This window comes from Falco cherrug, chromosome 12 (assembly GCF_023634085.1).
Source record: "Falco cherrug isolate bFalChe1 chromosome 12, bFalChe1.pri, whole genome shotgun sequence".
NCBI classification, from domain to species: domain Eukaryota; kingdom Metazoa; phylum Chordata; class Aves; order Falconiformes; family Falconidae; genus Falco; species Falco cherrug.
Genome location: NC_073708.1, coordinates 16613675 through 16635020, shown reverse-complemented (window position 1 = coordinate 16635020; position 21346 = coordinate 16613675). Strand labels below are relative to the sequence as shown.

General features: G+C 50.7%; 1 protein-coding gene and 1 long non-coding RNA gene across 2 annotated transcripts; one reads left to right on the top strand and one right to left on the bottom strand.

Moving 5' to 3' along the window:
• Positions 1-4157: 4157 nt before the first annotated feature.
• On the bottom strand, positions 4158-15406 carry GFI1 (growth factor independent 1 transcriptional repressor). The gene is made up of 6 exons (XM_055725152.1): positions 15052-15406; positions 14612-14818; positions 9548-9963; positions 9321-9458; positions 7598-7763; positions 4158-5517 (listed from the first exon to the last, which is right to left on the bottom strand). Exons 1-6 carry the CDS (start codon positions 15164-15166, stop codon positions 5339-5341), a joined length of 1221 nt encoding a protein of 406 aa, XP_055581127.1. The 5' UTR covers positions 15167-15406; the 3' UTR covers positions 4158-5338.
• Positions 15407-16186: 780 nt separating this feature from the next.
• Positions 16187-18952, top strand: LOC129737221 (uncharacterized). The gene is made up of 2 exons (XR_008734795.1): positions 16187-16284; positions 17306-18952. It is a non-coding gene; the product is annotated as an uncharacterized LOC129737221 (long non-coding RNA).
• The last annotated feature ends 2394 nt before the right edge of the window (positions 18953-21346 follow it).

Sequence of the window (21346 nt, the reverse complement as noted above, 5' to 3'; positions counted from 1 at the left end):
GTTTTGGGCATGTATTATGCATAGGAAAAAGGAAGAAAAAATGTAAAACATAAATAGTATATCATACCGAACTGTCACCTCAAAGGATTAGAATTTCCCTTTAATGCCAGCTGGCTACGTTACAGTAACTAAATCAATGAAATATATTGGCCATTTTAAACACATGCTGTGCCTTGATCCTGCCAGTGCCCTTAGCTGACCAGCCACCACCGTCCTGCACACCAAGGAGAGAGCTGGCAGCCAGCAGCTGAGGTGACTTCTGGGCTGCTGGAGTGGAGAAGTCCCGCATTGCCGCAGCAACTGCTGCCAGTACCTTGGCAAGCTGGGCCTGGGTGAGCTGGGGGTGGATGTGCACATGCACAGTAGTATCCAGCTGGCTGGGAGATCACATGCGTCAGAAAGTTGGCTGGATGGTATCAAAAGAAAGAAATAATTTCATTATCTGTCACATTATTTTGTTTCTAGATTTGTCTTATTCAGTATTCTTTTGTCATGTCATCTCTACTACAAAAAAAAAAAACACAAAAAAACCCAAAAAAAACCCCACACACCAGACGAGAACAAGTACACGGAACAAGCACACAAAAGCACAAAAGTAGTTTGCTTGCATCTTATTTAAAAGATTTATCACATGCTCCAAGTTAATCCATTAGGCAATATTACTATAACAAGGTGTGGCCAGCATTTTTATAATGTATGAAACATTTTATTCCAGATTTATGCGTTCCCTCTATTTATAGTCCATATATTTGTAAATTACAGACTCGTGCGATAAAGACTTGGGAAAGTCTTTGAGTCTTGTGTGTTGGGTTGTTGGGTTTTTTTCTTCCCCCAGTAGGAAGTCAAAGACACAACTAGATACCCATACCCAATACATACTCAGACATGGCTGCCACTTGAGATGTGCAAATATTTTTTCAAATCTGCTTCCATCACTTTACATGCATTATAATGTATTAGAGATGTTTACATGCCTTAAATCTATCTAGACTGCTTTATTACTCAGAGGAAAAATACTAGAAACTACCACTACCCCACTGACAATTAAAAAAAAAACCAAACCAAACAACAAACAGATTACCCTTGGCATTCTCAGAAGCCACCTCCACTGCAGGTGAAAACAGACAGACAGGATGTGGCTTGGCAATGGAATGAGGTCTAGGATTCAGCAGGGAAAATCTCTGGAATTTTAACTCTGAGCAGGCATCTTATAAAGTCCTTGCTAGGGAAGCACTTCATTGACTTACATGCATATTTCAGTGCTTTTCTGAATCAGAATCCCCTCAAAGGGCTGTATGCTGAGCTGTATTTCACTATTAAGTTTAGAGTAAGACATGATGAAGGCAAAATCCTTTCCTGATGTGAACTGGGGTTACGCTGGAGATGAATTCGACACAACTGACCTGTTTGGGTTTTTTCTCTTAAGGAAGGAAAACACAGAGACTTGAGGAGCACTCCCTTGCCAACATGCAACAGCAGCACAGCTTGCAAATACAGTTGCACGAGTCTCGCAATCTTTCACCCAAAGCTTATTCTAGAAACCTCTTCCTCCCTCCTCCCCATCAACTGCAACAAGTTTTGCTTGAGGAAGGAGCAAGACCCAGAAGAGCTGCTCTCTCCCTTGTGTTGCAATATCCAATCTGAGTGTTACTATCAGCTTTTGGAAACTGACTGTATAGAAAGCACAGATGATGTTTGCATATTTTAATTTTAAATATCTCTGCTTGGCATAAGGATGGAACCTAATAAGTTGCTTTGTTTTTGCCTCATGAATTAATTCAGCCTGCTAACTGATTTGGATAAAGCATTTTGATTCCGACTAATAAATTTGGGGTTTGGGCAGGCAAGACAACTTTTGGAAGCAAAGTTACAAGTTTGTTAGCTTGCCAGGAAAAGTACTTTTCTAATATCTATAAGAAAGACTTTTTCTTTTTATAACCCACTTGTTCCACCCATGTCTTTTAAATCAATCAGATAAATTCACCTTGTTTTTCAAAGCCCTGAATCCTGATAGCTCTGCACACTTGATAGGTAATCTAATCATCGTTGGTGTGGATGAACACAAGCTCAAATTAGCTTCTGAAAGGCTTAGTCGTCCTGTAGATAGCTCTGCCTTTCCACTTTCATGCAGGAACTGAGCTTCACCAACTGGTTAGCTAGAGGTGTCATTAAAAATTTACAGAATGAAACAAAGGTGTGCTCCAGTGTCTCTCCTTACCCTTTCTACTGTTACTCTGGCAGACAAAAGGTATGGAACCTGCTTCATGAATAATGAGTCATGTAATATGCATAATGCATTTTTAATGGTATGCAATAATAACATTGAGAGAGATATTTCCAATCTTCAGACTTGCACCACAGCCTCTCAGTAGCCTGTTCTGATTCTCCCTAGATAGATGCTCTTTTCCTCCTCTTCAGTTCGATTTCCCCACCTTAAAGCCACGACTTTTTCCCCAGAGGTAGCCATGTTTATCCCAAACCACCAGCTGAGCTGGCACTGGATGCAAGCAGGGCTGGCAAGGTGGGGAGCACCCTCCCCTGCAGCCACGCACAGCCCTTGCAAAGGGGTTCAGGTCCTCAGCAACAGTTCACCAGTACCCTGAGGCGTACCAGTAAGCTGTAAGATACTCCAGTGGAAAACGCAACTTAGACCAGTAAAAACAACCTTCCTAGTTTCTTGCCTTGGAGAACAGCCTTGCCACCACAGCGTGTGGGTGCTGCAGAGCCCTCTGCCCCCACCGGTAGCTGCCAGCCCCAATCAGCGGGTCACACTGGGCCCAAACCACACCAGTGTCCTGTGGGGAAGTGAGACGCTCTGGGGTGCAGGCACGGGTAACTGAGCCGGCTGGAGTAAGGCCAGCTGGCCTGCCAGGAGGGAGGGAGGCTGTGCTGGCAGGGACAGGCCCTCCTGATGGCCGAAGGGCTGGGGTCAGCTGCTGTGCCCCGGTCACCCCACACCTGGTACCCCGGGGTGGCCTGGTACCCCCTGCCAGCACTTGCTCCGGCCACAACTGCAGTTCCCTGTAAAATAAATACCGCGCGTGGCCCCGGGGCCGCCCCGAGCCTACCTGTGCCACAGGCCGAGCTGATCCTCAGAGCTTCCCCTGCTCTGGGCAGGGCCCAGGGCACCACCAGGCCTTCCCCGTTACCTCTTAGTCCCCTACACTCACTTGTGCATTGATTAATCCGGCATAATGGGCCTAACGAGGCCTTTAGAGCACCTGGCACCTCCTGTGGTGCCTGTGCTGCAGCCTCTGTCCCTAACAACTGTGATTGTTTCTGTTCAACAAAAGCCAGGACCGTAGAGCTGTGGCATGGGCCCTGCCTGAATGGGGGCACGGCACAGCCTGCCAGGGCAGCCTGGTGAGGATGGAGCTGTGTCTGACCTTCTCAGAGGTGGCAGACAGCAGCGTGGAGGGACCTGGGTGGCACCATGGCAGGTTGCCATGGTCCTGGGGTGGGCAGGGTGCCCCAAGGGCTGGGCCAGCCCAGCAGGGCACAGGGAGCCCCTGCTTGCTGGTTTTATCCATAATGAAACCACAAAGCTGGAAATGAGTATATACCCACGTAGGCACACCAGGTTATGCATACATCTAAAAGCCCAGGCTGCCATGCTGTGTTCCACTGGGGAAAGAACAAGGGACCCCTCCGTCATCCTCCTGCTTCTCTTTTGTATGGGCTGCAACTGCCAGCTGGAGCAAGCCCTGCTGGAAAGGCAGGCAGGCAATGCTGTGAGTCCCAACAGGCTTAAGTATAAATGATGCACCTGCTGCTCAGGTGTCCCTGCAAACTCACAGGCACAGACATTTAATCTCGTAGGAGGACGTTCAAGTTCCTCCCCAGCTAAGCAGGGACTTCTGGCAGTCTACAGTTCCAAAGCAGACACTTAAAACTGCTGTCTCCCTTCCAAACCCTTTTACAGCAATAGTCTTAAGCACAGCACACCCCAGCCTTCAAAAGTGTGAAAACAGTGGGAGTTAGACAAATAAATATGGCAGTGGTGTTCTTCAATCACCTTCGTGCACCCTTGTGCAAATTCTGCTGTGCCTGCATTCCCTCCTCACATGCCATATCCCCAACCATTACTGTGGTGTAGCATTGTTATGGCTGACATTCACAAATGTGCTGAAGTTATGTATTAAATGAAAAGCACTCTGGACCATCCTCAATACTTTATTAACTTAAAACATTATTCCAATAAATATGTACCAATAAACATAAGACACTCCATAAAATCTAAATAAGGACATTTACAAATCTGTCAACAAAGTAAAAACAGCATTTTTTTAACTGAGGTACATGCAGGGTCATTTAAGGCAAATTCAGTCAATTATAATCTTTCATGATTCCTGCCCACCTCAGCTGAGTTTCCCTTTAAAAATTAAAAAAAAACCAACAAAAAAACAACAAAAACAAATATACAAATTATGCTATTGAGTAGCTATTTTCCAGTTACTACAACAAGCCCAGAGTGCCAGTAATGGTCTGGACAGGAAGGCCATGCCTCCCTGGTGCTCCTGCCCTCTGCAGCCAGGACCACTTGTTGGATGGGTTTCTAGGTATAAGGCATAAATCTGTGCTTTGGCTTTTCCACTTTTCACAAGCTTCCTTCTCCCTGGTTGATATAGCAAGAAGTAACCCCCCCATGCCTCAAACACCCACGCACACAGCCAGGCCTTGTGCAGAGATGGCTCCGGGAGGATAACAAGGGCCTCTCTATAACTGTTAATGCAGCTCCCTATGTGCACCAGAACAAGCGAGAGCAGGATCAGGCCCAAGCTGGTACTTTTGTCTAAAAACCAGCAAGATGTCAAACTGCACAGTTCAGTCCTGACCCTCCAGGTTTTCCCAAGAGGAAACCAAAAGTGAAGCCATTCAGCACCGACACTCAACCAAGGCGAGCACTCCCTACACCACATGCTGACAGCTGTCTGCCATTGCCATGTAAACACTGTTATGCCCATGTTTCCCTGCAAGGTGATTCAAGCGACTGACAACTTCAGGGGGTTCATCTTGGCCAAGGGAGAAATATTTTCCAGCTTACAGATTATTAGGTAGCTTATCTGTCTTTGGAGTATCAGGCTTCATATCTAAAAGGCTTACTGTCCAGTGTTATTTCAGAAACAGAGAGGGAAAGAGAAAGAGAGAAACCCCAGCCTTCGATTTCCTCTTTCACAGTCATTCAATGCATGGCCCTGTCCTCTTCTTTCCTCCTTGAGCTCCTGGTCAGAAAGGTAATGCCAGGGTCTGCGGTCAGGACAGGGCTTGGGTCCAGTGGGGAAGCCAAGGGAATCTGTTCTCCTAGTGTTGTAGGTATGTTCCGTATTGCAGCTGGGACTCATTTCAGGCCATGCTGTGTCTCCCGGTGTCTCCGTAAATCCACCTTTCGCTGGAAGCCTTTGCCACAGAGGTCACAGCCAAAGGGCTTGAAGCCTGTGTGCTTCCGACTGTGGGTGATGAGGTTGGAGCTCTGACTAAAGGCTTTTCCACACACCTGGCACTTGTGAGGCTTCTCACCTGCAAGCAGAAGGCAGGAGAGAGGGTGTGAAAGAGGCAACACGCTGCTTACGCAGGACCAGAGCAAACAGAAAAGGCACACTGGCCCTTAGAGCTGATCCAAGGGATCCCTGTGCCACTACCGAAGAAGTCATTCTTATAAAAAACACACAACTGGGGGCCCCAAAGCACTGACAGAGCCTGCACGGCAGCTGAGCGGGCCTGAACTTGGCTGCACCTCCATCGGCCCAGTATAGTCCTGGGAGCAGCCCGAAGCACTGAGTGCTCTCAGGACACTGTAACTGGTAAATCACTTGGCTGCATGGGCTCTGTGCATTTTAAAACTGACTTTGTGTCCTAGAAACAAGAGGAACTCTTGGAAAGACCCGCAAGTCGTGCTGAATGCCTGACACCTATTATAGCATCAGCATGGGGGCAGGTGGAATAGATAGGTGGAGGTTGTTAAGCCAGACCCAGCGAGCCGGGGTGTCTCCCCAGGGAGGTATGAAGGCCCTTAAGTGAACCCTAAAAGGCAGGGTTCATCCAGAGATCTGCCCTTCTCCCCATTCCCCACACAGAAATGCTAGCAGTCACCTCAAGCCAGCCTGCAAGTTCTCCTGCAGGCAAATAACATAAATGGGAATAAATCCAGCCTCCAGAACTTCTCCTACAGAGGGGTCAGTGGCAAAACTCCACTGGCCTCCATGGGAGCAGGATCTCAGTGCATTTTCATAGTGTTTATTATCAAGTAACAGACAAAAGGGAACCCAACCACAAAACCAAGCTTGATTTTCAGAGTGGCTTCGCACCTGCAGAGCCCACTGACTTCAGCTGGAGCAACAAACTCTTTGCATGTTTGAAGATCAGATTCTTAGAAACATAAAATAATACAAAATGTGTTGGAGTCTCAGTTCACAAATGTATGCTGCATATGAAAGGGATCTCTGATTCAGTTAAGGACCTGTTTTTTTATTAGCAATTTAAAAGCTCAGGAACAGTTTCTGTTCTCACAACAAAATAATGGTTTTGACTGATTCAGAATTTGGCTGAAATTCTACTTAATCAAGCCTCATTTGAAAAAGTGACTATGGAAATACTTTCTGTGTTTCTTCCTAAATAGTTCACTTTCATCCAGCAAACATCTGGTGGAAAAATCTTTACAAGTAACATTTATTGTTCGCTGCTTGTCATCTACAAAAGTCCCAACCAAGCAGCGCTACATATAAGGCCATCTTTCTATATATTTGCCATTTTTAGGCTTCACCCTTGATATCTGCTAGTGGTCACTATCAGGAAACAGGATTTTGGTCATCTGAATCTCAGGCTTGCAGCTGTTATTTCATGTCTCCAAATGCTTCTGTATCTCACACGTCGTCATTTCCCTCTACTTGAAGTGAATGGTGCAAGACTGAAAGGCAAGATTTTCTTTTAAAGGTTTCTGACAAACCTGCCTTCTCACTGAATGATATTTCCTTTGGTGATTCACCTGCACTTTATTAGTCTCCACGTTTATTACTAACAGTGAAACTTGAGAACTCTGCACCTCTCCTTCCATTCTCTATCAAACTGCAGACATTTCTCTGAAAGTCCGGGTGGAAGTGCAGGCAATCTCTAAACAAATATTTAGACTAAGAGTTGGACCCTAGGCCCTTCAGTTTAGTGTTTGATCTAGAGGAGGAGACTCCTGTTGTTTCTACTGTAAATTGATAGATCCTGAAAAAAAAAAAAAAAGCTGCAATCAAATTCACCTGTCATTTTCCAGGGACCTCCACTGTAAATCAAGGCTCCATGAATATAATACTCTACAAATCATCTTATACAAAAGCCCTTTGAATAAACATTGGTGGATGCTATTAAGGGAGCACCGATTGGATTGTGAGGATTTGGGTTATTTTGCAGCTGCTGTTCATGAAACCACATTCAAATCACTTTCCTTTGCACAAGTAGAGCTCAGACAGCATGAGGAACAGCAGCAAGGCAGTGAGAGGCATGGGAGATGCCTGTAGTGTCCCAGCTGAGAAGGAATGGACTGCTGCAGAGGGACCTCTTCTGAGACCTGCCCTCACAGTTGGGGCTGCACAACAGCAGCTGCAGGGCTGACCTGTGTGAATGAAGGTGTGTTTCTTCATATCAGATTTCTGGTGGAACCGCTTCCCACAGTACTGGCACGGATAAGGCCGGGTGTCCGAGTGGATGAGCAGGTGGGTGGACAGAGTAGAAGATCTCTTAAAACTCTTGCCACAAATCTTACAATCAAAGCTGCGTTCCTGCAGAGAAGAGCCCAAACACACACACGTTACACCACACCAATGATCCCACCAGAACATCAGTGTTGCCCCTTCTGCCTTAGCAAACACTTCCACTTCTCCAGAGGGCTGGCTGGCCTGCAGAGACACTAACACTGGCATGATAGCACTACATGGTAAAAAAATAATGCATCCTCTCCCAGTGCTGTGCACCACTCCTCACAAAAATTCAATTGATCAGCTGTTCCTGCTATCAGGAATGGCTAAGTGGGAGGCAGCCCTGACCAACCAGCCAGAGTCCGCCTGCACATTTCAGCAGGGGCCCAGGACACGATCACTCCACTGGGAAGCCCAACAGCTGCAGCACTGTTCAGAGGCCAGCTCTCCACTGTACACAGGAAAGTGGGTGCTGAAATCTGCTTGGCTGTCCTGGGAAATCTCTGTGGCAGGCTGACTTCTGCTGGCAAGGTAACAACTAACTGCTTATGTGTAGTTCCATTAAAATTCAAATGAAAGGTACCTAGAGCACCAGGCGAAAACAGCTTTTTGGCTTACTACTTTAACATATCAAAAAAATGTATTAATACCTTGCTATCTCTCCTCTCCACCACTTTCTTCCACCATAAATCATCTCTTCTTTCCATCCCTTAACTACCATCACACCTTCGTCTTCCTCTATGCTTTCATACAATCACCTTTGTTTATTTGGCTTTTAATGTGCCCTCCCTGAAATGTCCCCTCCATGGACACCATATGCAGTGCTGCTCTTTTCACCATTATTTAATGGGTGATGAGCTATTTGCCCTCATTGTGTGCTCTGTCTGCTGTTGCACACTTCATGAAATTGTAAATAAAACAGCAAAAAAACATTGCTGTAATTCTATCCTCCAAAAGCCAATCTGAAGAAGGAAGATTTGCCAAGTCAAGTGGGTGGGTGAAGGGGAAATATGGCACAATATCAGCAGGTGGAAAATGTTACAAGTCCTCCTACCAAAATTAACTACCATATTCTTTTGGTGTGTGACTCAGAGTGTGTCGAGACGGGTGAAGTCTGTGCTCTATACCTGACTGGTCGTTGAGATGTTCCTGCACAGACACAATGACTACAAACAAGGGAAGATTCACTTCTCGGGGGGAGGGGAGGAGAAAGAATGAGGAGAGCTGCATCGAAAGAAAGCACAGTGGGTTGCTTTAGCTGTTAAAAAAAGTCCACAGGCACATTACAATTTCCAGCTCCAGGAGTGAAAATTTATTATCCGTTACTTCTGGAGTGCCAAAAGTGCCCATTGCTTAATACAGACGCACACAAGGTCTGGGGAATGGAAACAAAGCCTGTGCTTTTTAATTTGTTCATTTGCTCCTTTGCTCACTAGCTGCTCACCCTTTCCTCTACCTGCCACTGTAATCCTCACCCACAGCTGCCCACTGCAGCCCTACCACATTCTCTTCCTCTGCTCCGTTTAGGTGCCCACCTACTGCCCTGTGACTGCCTTCATGGGCTCCCCAGCGCCAGCTGAAGCAAGCAGCTGGCCCTGGCCCTCATCAGACCTTCATCCTGGCAGCCCGCCCCGCTCTCACCTGCGAGTGCACAGCCTTGTGCTGCTCCAGGCTGACTGCATGGCCGAAGGTCTTGCCACACATGTCACAGGCAAAGGGCCTCGTGCCACTGTGTGAGCGGCGCACATGTACCTCAAGGCCATGAGGCGTGGAGAAGACCTGAGTGGAGAGAGCACACTGGGTCAGGCTTGCCCGGGAGAAGGGGCTGGAGAAGAGTCATAACCAGTGTGGGAGAAAGGGATCCTTACCTTGCTGCACTTGACACACTTGTAAGAGCCAGTGCTGATGAGCAATGGGCGACACAAGAGGTCCGACTCCACTTTGATGCCACCTGGCCCCTTCTCTTGCTGCAGCCCAGGCTGCGTCTCAGCAAAGAGTCCAGGCACTGCTGCTGGCGGCCGCTCAAACAGCCCTGGGCCCGGGGAGCCGAAGTCACCATAAAGTCCGAGGGAAGAGCTACACTCGGCACCGTAGAGGGCAGGCTCAGATCCTCGCTCGCAGAAGAGCCCCAGGGCTGAGGTTCGCTCCAGCGTCGGGCAGGGCCTGTAGCTTTGCACAAGGTGCCTCAGTTCGGAGCCACCCAGGCTGTTCCACGTGTACGGTTTGAAGGGCACCGAGAAGGGGGATGCTTCATCTAGGGATGGACACACAGATCGCTCCGAGGCTGTGGAAACACAAGGGCATCAGAATTAGTGTGCTTCAGAATCCAGCTGCTATCGTGGGGCAGAATCATCGCAGCACTCGGACTTGTGCCCAGAGCCAGACCCCTACGCTGCACATTAAGGCTGCCCTTTCATCTCCAATGGGAGGACATTTTGTATTGCACTGGAGTCTGTGCGTCCAGTACTACCTACTCACCTGCTGTCCCCACCAAAATACTTAAAGCATCCACCAATTTTATCTGTCTCCATCTCTGGGAGCCCAGGTGTGCACACGTTGATCTGACTGTTGAGATACTAAACAACTCAATCTGCAACTTCCTTTGGTTTTATCTGCAGCTCCTCAGAAAAGTATATCTATGGTGTCCCAAGATGGGCATCAAAGCTGACAGTCCACATGTTTAAGATCTGATGTAGATCCCACACACACATATAGCAAATACAACATTACAGAGGTGCCAGAAGGAGCAAGCGTGCTGAGATTTACCTGTTCAACAAAACTGAAAACTACTTGTTTCACAATTAAATGACCAAATCTAGGCTCTCAACTTCATGCCACAGCTGTTCATAACTATACTACAGCATAATTAAAATAAAAACCAGCTTCTGAGAGGCTTGAATGTCATGCATTGCTTTTTCAGAAAAAAATAAACTAAAATTTGTCCTCATCTGAAATAAAATCGTGATTGTTTCAGATTTCTCTGAGTTTCTCAAAGTATAGAAACTGTGTCCACCCAAAATAAAGAGCTTCACAAAACCATCGGTATAGACAGCATTAAAAACTGAAGACACAAAAAGATTTTCTTAGCAGTCATAATCAAAGCAATCTTCCACCAGAACAAGCTCAGATGGCTTCAGATGCCTCTAATAGGCTCACCTTTGGCAATGGCATCTGACCAAGGCAGTGAGCACCACAGGATGAATCACACTTGGGGGCCATAGCAGAGCCTGACGCAATGGCAGGAACACAGCCTTTGAGATCAGTGCCTAAAGGCACCAATGCTCAGGGAGCCTCGCATAGAGGAAAGCAAAGTTAGGCAGGGAACATGAGGTACCAGACCCCAACTGTGTCTGCCAGAGATGCTGATTAATGCCCAAGGTGCTCTGCTTTCACTCATCACAATAGGCAGCAGCACTGGGAGAGTCAAACATCTCCACTGGATAATTGTTTTAGTGAACCAAGGAAAAGATAAATCAATTAATTGCTGAATTCACAAAGATACAGGCAACTCTTACCACTTGGGCTTCCATAACAACCTCCCTTACCCAAAAACTTGTTCATCCACAATTTCTATCTTGCCTTTTTTCATTCCTGTCAACTTCACAGCTCCCATGGCTTTCTCAACCATTGGCAAACCAGGATAACTAGGGGTGAGCTAGGGAAGATGTGTTAGGCCGTCTATTTGGATAGGCAGGTGGTCACTGAGGGTTACAGAAGGGAAATGAAGACGAGGTGAAAACTGAGCTATGAATGACTTGACTGTATCTTATCTTTTACAAAAATCCAGATGTTAATAGTCTCAAATTCTTCCATTGAAATCAGCGTCTTTTGGTTGGAAGTATATGTGCACATACCAACTGGGACGTTTGAACAGAGCTATGAAATCACATTAGCTGACATGATGATGAGCATGATTTTTCCTGTTCTGCACTGACTGCAAAAGTTGTGGTCAGCGTCACATCATCTATCTTGTGTCTTTGCAACCAGTTTCAGCATTGCCATCTCTCACGATTTTATCACAAGATTCAAAACTATCTTAAAGCCCCAGCTTTTGAAACTGCATGATTTCATCAGGCTCTCAGCTTTCCTTTTGTTTGCTTGTTCTTGTTTTAACTTTATTTCACTCTTAAAGACAACTTGCAGCCCAGACTGTAAAGAAAAGCATCAAAATGTAAACCCTCAATATTTCAACACTAGAACTGAATATCCATAAGGTATTACTTACAATCTTGATTTCCAAGCCAGTCTGTTGAGTGAGAGCAGAGGGAAGGCTGACCTGATTTTTGAGCCCTTGGAATTGGCAACATGGGACACAGTAAACATTGCACCACGGATCAGTTTGCGTGCAATGTTCCTTCCATCACCTCACATGCTTTGGAGACCTCTCAAGCACAAGCACAGGGGAGCCACTCACGCTATACTTTTCAGGGGCAAGCTCAAGCCATCCAAGCCCTGTACCCAGTGTCAAGGCAACCTGCAAACCCTGCTCTGCCACACTGCTGGACACTTCTGTGTCTGCCTCTCCTCTGCTACACAGCACCTAGGCCCCCAAGGGGTGCACAGGGAGGGAGAGACAGATTCTCCCTACTCTTCCTAGCAATTCTGTGCATTCTTTGTATAGACCACTTCTGTGAGAAAAGACATCAATGCCCTTTTTTGAAGGCAAGGTAAACTCAGCCTGAAATCGCTGGGAACAAATTGATATGCATAGCAAAGAAAGATTCAGGTGTCCTCCTCCGCAGACCACAGAACACCATGCTCTCTGCACAACACCATTATACCCAGTAAAAGCCTCCCCCAAGACCGCAGCATGATCAGGCTCATCAGGAGATACTAATATACTGTTGCACTGAGCTACCAGGCACCTTCTGTATATGCAAACGCATGTGATTACAGACACACGTAGAAAGTGAGGTTAAATAACAGTGATTTGCACTGATGGAGTCAACAACGTATTAGAGTGTTAACAGGTATTGTGTCTGTGCGCACCCGCCTAGATCAGCAGCACAGCACTCAAAGACAAATCTGAAATCTGGCTTTCACTGTGTATTGAAGTGCAACCTGCACCTACGTTCACTTCTAGGGATAAGGGGGTGACAGTACTACTCACTGCACCTGCCCTGAGCATGATTTAGAACCATCATTTCTTATCTGACCTGCCTGTCAAAGAATAGAAACTGTGCCCCACCCAGACAAAGACAATCATAAAAATCCAGTCTCTCACCAGTGCATCTTGCAGAGGTGATCTAGGCACGAATTCCAGCTTCACACTGAATCTGAAGCAGCTTCAAGGCAGAGGGGTTGGGGGGCAGCTGTGGGAGGAAGCCCGACTATCTAAGCCTGCTGCCACTGCCTTCATCATTAACGTTAACAGCATCTCTCTCAGTGCACTGAGGTTCATTTAATAAAGCTCTTTCCTTACAGTACTTGTTACCTTCCCTTACCAGAGGAGTCCCTTACCTTCCTGTTCTTCCTGTGAATGGAATCAGAAAGTCCCAGGACTGCCCTCCCCTACCTCCACCAAAAAAATCTTGATCTGGGGATGTCACCCTCATTTTGCAAAGACACCTTCCCTGGGTAGCTGGGTGGTTGGCTGGGAGCTAATGAACCCCACAGTGGGGGAAGAAACGAGTGGGGAGAGGGAAAAAGCAGAGCAACCCTGGTAAATACCTGCTCCATTTTACATCTGTCTAATTTTAGACACCTCATGAAAACGGCCTGTTTCCAATGCACAAATTGTAATTGTTTGGGGAAGGAAGAGGAGGACAAATTTGTTAGATCAAAAATTATGCACTTGGTACACTTTGTGCAGAAATATTAGGAAAAGAAAGACTGCTGCATTTGGTCAGGTCTGTCATTTGTAGACTGAAACTGTCCCGTGGCCGGCTTTGATGATACTGGGCAGCATTTTGAATATCCCCTCAAAGGGCTTTAGGGCTCTTAAAATAGAGGGAGGCTTTCAAAATGCAAACCCTGTTCATCACAATCAGCCGTTGATATGCAAGGACGTTGTAAAAGACGAAGTGGGAAAGTGGTGGGGAAACCGGACTAAGCATTCGTTTGCTGGCGTCTGCTGTCGGTAAAGCTGAGACAATTTTTCCTTCGCTAAGACAGAAATTGTTCTTTTTTCCAGCTGTCACTTTTTAACCGAGGCAATAAAAAGTGGGGGTTATATAAAAATAATTTTGTTATAAAATAACACCATTGTTTTTTTAAACGAGATAAGTATTCGCGCCAGGCTGGGGACAGCATCTCCCACTGCTCCAACCACATCAAAGGCAGGACGAGGGAGCTAGAGACAGGCGCTGCAGCCATAAGTGTGAGTTTCCTGGATTTGGGGTATTTAAATCTGACCGTCATTATTTTCTGCTGTTTTTTCACGAATGCGTTTTTAGAAAAGAAAAAAAAAACAAACAACAACAAAAAAAAACAGATAGAGAGAAGAGGGGGAGGGAGGGAGGGAGGGATCTTTTTTATAGGCAAGAAGCAAGAAATAACCTGAAAAGGAGTTAGGGAAAACGTCTAGCATATAGTACGAAATACAAAGTGAACGCTGTTTACTACGGGTATACAGATCGCCTAGTAGAAATTTTTACTGTCTTAAAACACATCTGACTCGGGGTAGCAGGACCCAGTGTAGGAAAATGCCGGGACCTTTAAAACATAACCGGCTTGCGTCTAGAAATTAATCAGAAACCAAAAAATCAACGCCCGACGGCACCACAGCTTTCCTACAGCCTGTCAGCCGCCGCTTCCCCACCACCGGCAGACAGGCTGGAAAAGCAACCCGAGAAAGATAACCCGAAAACGAGTGGAAGTGCGTGGGAAAAGGCAAATCTGTCCCTTCCACTTGTTTCGGCCTGCGGCACGCAGCCGTGAGCCGCTGCCCCGCCGCACCGACCCGGGCCCGGCGCCGCTCGCCCCGGTCCTACCTGGCGAGACGGAGGGCGAGGGAGGTCTCCAGAAATCCTCGAACTCGGACACCCTGTCACAGACGCTGCCCTCGCAGCTGGGCGCTGACTCGGAGGTGCCATCGGCAGCCTCGGTCAGGTGGGATTCCGGGGAGAAGCGCCCCTGGGAAGGCTCCGGATCGGGCAGGACGGTGCGGCACAGCCCCGCGTCCTCGGGGATCTTGCTGTCTGCGGGACAAAGGGGGCGAGGGGGCTCCTCAGTGCGGGCCCGGCCACCTCCCGCGGCGGCCCCGCTCCCGCCGAGGTTTGCCGCCGGGGTCCCTCCAGCCCTGCATCAGCCCCGCCAGCCTCCCGCGGCGGCTGCGGTGCCGGGGGCTGCAGGGCCACCGGCCGGTGCTGGCGCCGCCGGTAGCGGGCTGACGCGGGGCGGGCGGGCGAGGCTGCGGCCGGGGGGCTCCTACCTGCACAGATCTGGGCTAGCACCGTCTCCAGCCGCAGGCTGTAGTCCTCGTCGGCGGAGCGGGGCTGGTGGTAGCTGTGCGCTTTCTTGCTCTTTACTAGGAAGGACCTCGGCATGGTGGGGTGCTGCCACGGCCGGCGCGGCCGCGCTCCCTCTCCAAGCGCCGGGCACGGCGGCGGCTGCGAGCGTCACCCCCGAGTCTCCCGCGGGGCGGCGGCGGAGAGGCGACCTGCGGGGAGGCGCCGAGCCCGCCGGTGAGGGCCGGGGGCGCCGGCCGGGAGGGGCCGCTCGCCGGGGGCGGCGCGCCAGGTGGCGGCGTGCAGGTGGCTCAGGCCACCGCCCCCGGCCCCGCTCGCCTCGCCCCCCCCTTCCCAGAGCGCAGCTACTGAGCCTCCCGCCGGCCCCGGCCAGCGCTGTCGTCCCCCCCCCCCCCGGTGCCGCCCCGGCCACGCTCGACGGCCGCTGCCGGATTGCGGGGAACAGGCAACAGCAGCGACCGGGCACCGTCCGTCGGACGAGGGGGGCTGAGCGAGCTGCGGAGGCGGGGGCGGGAGGGGAGGGGACCGGTCATGTGCAGCCCCGTCCCTCCGGGGCAGCGTGGCCGCGCTCGGCGGGGTGGGCGCACCGCGCCTCCATGTTTGCGTCCGCGCCGGCAGCCGCCGCAAAAGCGGCGCCAGCAAAAGGCACCCCCGAAGCGGCTTATCAGTGCCCGCCACCCAGAGCGGGCCGGAGGGCGCAGGGCTGCTGCCGGGACGGGTGGGAGAGTCGTTACAAACCCGGCAGCCTAACCCGACGCCTGAGAGGCTGTTGCTGTCGGAGGGACTGATTCACCCCTCCAGCGCGAACAACGATAACGCGAAAACGAACAAAACGGAATCTGCTGCGGTCCGCAGCTGCAAGGTGCCGCGGCGCCAACAGCTGCGGGCACCGAAAGCCGGGGCGGGGAGAGAAACGAGGTGGGAAACCTTCAGGGGGCCCTGGGGGACAGGGACCGGGCTAACCAGAGCTGCCCCCCGCCTGCTCCTTGAGGAAGGCGGGAGACGTTCACTGGGACCCGTCTAGCACCGGCCCGCCCCTGCGGTTACGCTGCACACTTTGCAGAAAGCGAGCTTAAGCTGCGTTTGGTTCTTTTGGGGGACTTCGGGAGGCTGCTGATGCTTTTCTTTCTTTCTTCCCCTTCCACCCGCACACACCCCCCCGTCAGTGGCCTCAGGTTTGCGGACGGGAGAAGGAGGTAAGGGGCGCGGGAGCTGCCCCGCAGGTGGCGACCCGGGCTGCGCGGCGAAGCACCGGCCCGTCCGCGCCCGGCGGGGGGCAGGGCCGCGAGGCGCCGCCCCCGGGCACAGCGCCGGGCGAGCGGGTGGGAGCGTTGCTGCCCGGGCCCACCTGCGCCTCGGTTCATCCTTGAGCGGGGCCCGGCAGCGAGTGGGGCACCGAGTGGGGGGCGAGAATCAAAGCGGCCCGGTACCGCGCCGCCCTCCCCGACAGCAACCGCCGCCGCAGCCGTTGGGGAGCTCCGGGCGCCGGCGCCGCTTCTGCCGCGTGTTTTCGCCCCGGCGCGGTGCTTTTCCCTCCAAAAGCCACGCCGCGGAGGCGCCGCCGGCCTCCGCCGCCCAAGGCCGCCTGCGAGGCCGGGGCCGTGCCCGTGGGAAGGCGAGTCCCGCAGCCCACCTGGCCGCAGCCGGCACCCGCCCCCTCCCACCCCCCCCACCCCCCGCTGGCACGCGGGCCGCGCGCGAGGCCGGCGTCTCCCCGAGCCGCCACCACTGAGGCAGAGCCGGAGCGGCGCGGGGGGCGGCGGGGAGGGGAGGAGGGGGGAGGGGAGGGGAGGGGAGGTGAGGAGGGCTGAGGAGAGGAGAAGGGTCGCTGCCACCCCGGCCCGCCCGCAGCTGCCCACGCGAGGCGAGCAAGGCAAAAGCGCTTACCCATTTGGAGGGGTGAAGGAAGCTGGGCTGCAGCCGGGGTTTGCGCCGCAGCCTGCTAGTTTGGGTGATTTTAAATTTAGCCTCCCTTTAAGGAGCAATGGTGCTTGAGTTGGCTGCTTTTTTTTTTTCTTTTTTTTTTTTTTCTGTCTCTCTCAACTCCTTCAGAGCTCGGCCCCCTAAACCACAAATTCCACTTCCTGAGCGTTAGGAGCTTCTGCAAAAAAAAAAAAAAAAAAAAAAAAAAAGTGCCTCACAAATCAGCACTGTTCCCCCTCCTTTCTTTCTCGTTTTTCCTTAAATGAAAATGTCTTACCGTATTCCACCTCACAGGGCTCGCTGAAGTGACATCAAAGTGTCATTCTGGACTCAGGCGTTTCATTTCTCTCGGGGTTCTGCTCTAGAAATTACACGCATCTATCTGAACTATTCTTGGATCCCCTTCAACTTCCGCAACGAGAACAAGTCACAGATTCAAAACACAGATTGACTCAAGGCGGGCAGCGGCTGAGGGCAGGGGACGGAGGAGCCGGCGCCCGCCCTGCGCCCGGCCCGGCAGCGGGGGGACGCGCCTCCGCCGCCATCCAGCCCTGCGGGCCGGTACAATCGGGGCTAAGGCAGGGCCCTGGGCGTCGGAGACCTCCCCTAGACTAGAAATAACTTGTTGTGGAAAACTTTTGGGATAAATACGCCCAACGGCGCTGAAAATACCTTAAGACCCAAGCCTAGAGGTTTGCTCATTTCCCTTCGGATTTAGGTAATGGTTAAATATGGAAAGGGTAGGCGAGATCCCCCACCGCCACCCCTCCCCGGCGCACGGTGGGTACTGTAGCTTAAGGGCGATTCAAACACGAAGGCGAAAGAGGAGCGGAGCCAGGCGAGAGGGGAGCGATTGCCTCCTCCGCCTGCGTGCCGGTGCTCGGGCCGCTGGCTCGGGAAGGGTCCGTGGGGCAGGCACCGGCGGCGGGCACGGTGGCGGGGGTCCACGGCAGGCAGCGCCTCACACCGCCCGCGCCTGCGGAGACCCCCGAAGAAAAAAAGGCTCGCCTTGCTTTACACAGACACCCCGACCCCAAAACACAGTTTTCTGGGTCTAGCTTCGGATTCCCAGGATGCAGCCAGGAAATCCGACACAGTTCTTCCGTGTCTTTCTGAGGTGATTGTGGGCTTCGCTCTCAGACATCTCGGGCCATCAGCAACGTCGTTTCGGTGACTATAGGGCCGCCCGAAGTACGGCTCCGCAGTGGGCGAATCGAGGTTTAACACCATCTCCCGTTCAGAAATGACCGAGACTGAAGTCGGACAAGGCAGGAGCAAACTTCAGCCTCTCTCACGCCCGGGGAGCATGCTGGCTTTGCCAACAGGTGCTTTTCTTCACCACTACCCCACCCCCGAAGTATTCACAGAAAAATTAGTCACTGTGTGCCTGTGAGCCCGTGTGGAACGTAGGATTAACCTGACTTCCCAAAATCTAACTAAGCAAGCAAACACCACCACGAGAAAAACCGTCCAACCTTTTGCGTGATGCTTTAGTAGTGACACAAAAGGAAGCTGAAGAACACGACTGACACATCGACCTTAACACCTTCATTACTGCCGGAAAGTTCCTGGTGCTGGGCACAGCAGTTTTACTTACGGCATCCGTGTACCGCGGTCTCCTTGCTGCGCCTTTGGTTGATTACTCTGAAAATCATTCGCTCCGTCAGCTTCAAAAATAAATGCTGGATTCAGTAGAAATAACCAGATTGGAACAACTCGGTGTAATTTCGTGTATGCGTCTTCGTTGACTCACTGTTTATGACTTTTTGCAAAACAGCCTTTCTCGTTTGCCTCTGAAATGGGATGAGAAACTAATAGCCTTTCGATTACCTTGCCAAACAGCGCTTTGACTGTAATGAAAGCAGCAGAAAACATGACTGTAAATCACTATTAGCTCTCGTAAGCCATCCTGACCCGGTTGTAATAAAATACATATCCATCTTTATGCATCTATGGTCAAAATGTATGCGCAGGTGCTTCGGCGTGGTTTGAAGCCCGGCGGTGCCGTGCGGCAGGTGCTCGCTGCCTGCCGGGAGCCGAGTGCGCTGCCGGGCCCCAGCGGCCCCGCTCGGGGCTCTCCGGCTGGAGCCACCGCGCCAAGCCCCCCGTACTGAGCCCACCTGCACCTCCTCACCTACTGCTTCCCAAACTGCTTAAAAGCCTTCCGCAAGGATAAGGAAATCAAACGAGTGGATCGGGTTAATGCTTAATTCAGCATGTAAGGGTGGATGCTGCACGGGCAGCGGCAACAGACCCCCGGCCCCTGGGGCGTCAGCTTTCTCAGATAACTAGAAGAGAAAGCGCACGAGAACGGGTTTGTTTTGCGATTTGCAAAACCTATTCGTGCCTGGAACGCGCCCCCGCCTTCCCGGGATTTCCTCGGGACGGACCGTTAGCATTACGCCGCCGGTGAGGACGGAAGGAAGCGGAACACGGGCGCTGTCCACCGTGCCGTGCCGAGGACGAGCCGAGGCTCCCGCAGGAGCCGTGTACCGGCTCGGCCCTGTCCCCCGTAGGTGGGCGGCAGGCTCCGCGCTGGCGCAGCCGGGTCCGGAGCTCCCCCCCACGCCGCTCCGCCAGAGCCGGGCGCGGGACCCCGCCGGGCGCGAGCGGGCGCTGCGGCGCCACGTGCCCGCGGGCGGCAGCGCGAGGCCGGGCGAGGCGGGAAGCGGCTCCTCCTCCCGCAGCCCCGCTGAGGAGAGCCGCCCGGGGAGGCCCAGCCGCGCACCCCGCCGGGAGCGGCCGGCCGACCGGAGCCTTTCTCATCTCGTGGGCTTCCAGCCCTTTTTGCCTGGAACTCGCCCCTCACGCGTTTTATCTTGCAACCCAGCAGCTGGGTTGCTATCTCTATGGAACAACGGACTGAAAGAACAGTGCTGCAGCTGCTGCTATCGGTAGGCAGGGCCTGAAGGCAATTTCCACTCCTTAGCCTCCAACCGTCGTTGTCCCAGGGCTCTTTCCACCCCCGAGAGGAGCTTGCTATCTTTAATAACAGCACGCTGAACAAAAGTGTTGGGGCTAAGCTCTTATTCTTGGTTTATGATGTGACCTATGTGCCACAGTTCAGTAACCTTAAAGATGATCTTGTGTATGCAGTGGTCATCATGTGACACTGCAAGAGCTGTGTGACAATACCAAATATTATGTATACCAGTATGAAAAAGCCAAAACCCAGTGGTTCATGAGTTGGTGGAGAGATGTAATTCACGTGAAGTGTAGATGATAGGGACTGGGGCTGGGTTTTAACAGAGCTCCTCTAATGCCTCCCCCAAAGGGAGTGTGATATTCAAAGTTAAATACAAAAACTTGGCAAAATACAGTTTAATGCAATGGTAAATACATGATCATTACCCCTTAGAGACAAAAGAGCAGAAGAAATAAATAAAAGAAGGGGTTTACACTCAGGTGGGATTACATTATAGTGGTGCTTAAGACTGAAGAGGTACTCAGTGTAATTTACTGCACTGTTCACAGCAGCTGCCTGATGTCACCATTAGAGCTTAAGAAGACATCAGATAAGGCACCAAAGGTGATGGAATGCAGATGAGATCTTCATCTTCAGAAGCGATGAGACGCATTGTAACAGGAGGAAGGATTTGAAGAACAGGATTTGACAGGTTAGCTGCTTGGTATATAGGGGAGGAGAAGCAATTTCTTGTCTGTCAAAGTCAGGACTGGGAGAAGGCAGCGAAGAGGGTGATTCTGTGGGGAACTTATAACATACACACTTTAAAGTGATAAAACCTGAGATCACAGTTATCCAGAACACTTTCACTATAAGAAGCTGCTAGAACTTGTAGCACTGTGCATTCGGTTGGGAAGTCTTGATATTTTTGTAACTTTTTTGTAATTGTTTAATTAACATATCCTACTTATTGTTTATTTTTCCCCCAGCATCTTGTCCCTACCTTGTTTATGTTTCTCCTTGTGGCATAAGCATATGCTGTAACTATGTAAGACATTAATTAGTGATTTAGATAGCATTTTTTTTTTTTTTTGATCGCTGGGGACACCAAAGTAACTTCTGCTGCTGCCAGAACAGATTAGAAAAGTAATGATCACTGTGAGCATGGACTGGGGAGGGAAAATGATAGTAGGCTGTGGTGTTAAAGGCTGGGATAGAAAGAGCATTTCAGCTTTGGGAAGGAATGGACCCAGAACTTACCTCCATTATGAACAGAAAAAAGTGGGATCAATGCATTACAGAATGTAGACTATGCAAAATGGTCTCTGGAATTTTGGTTCTCATAGTGGGACATAGAAATTTCAGTCACACAACAGTATACAATTCTATGAGTATGCCACATTGCTTTTGTTTTTTGTAATTGTGAAATA

Excerpts from the sequence above, each read along its gene's own strand:
- GFI1 (XM_055725152.1), bottom strand. The coding sequence starts at position 15,166 with ATGCCGAGGTCCTTCCTAGTAAAGAGCAAGAAAGCGCACAGCTACCAC. Across the intron at positions 14,819-15,051 it reads GCTAGCCCAGATCTGTGCAG|ACAGCAAGATCCCCGAGGAC; the intron begins GTAGGAGCCCCC and ends TTTGTCCCGCAG. Across the intron at positions 9,964-14,611 it reads CTCGCCCTCCGTCTCGCCAG|CCTCGGAGCGATCTGTGTGT; the intron begins GTAGGACCGGGG and ends GTGTTTCCACAG.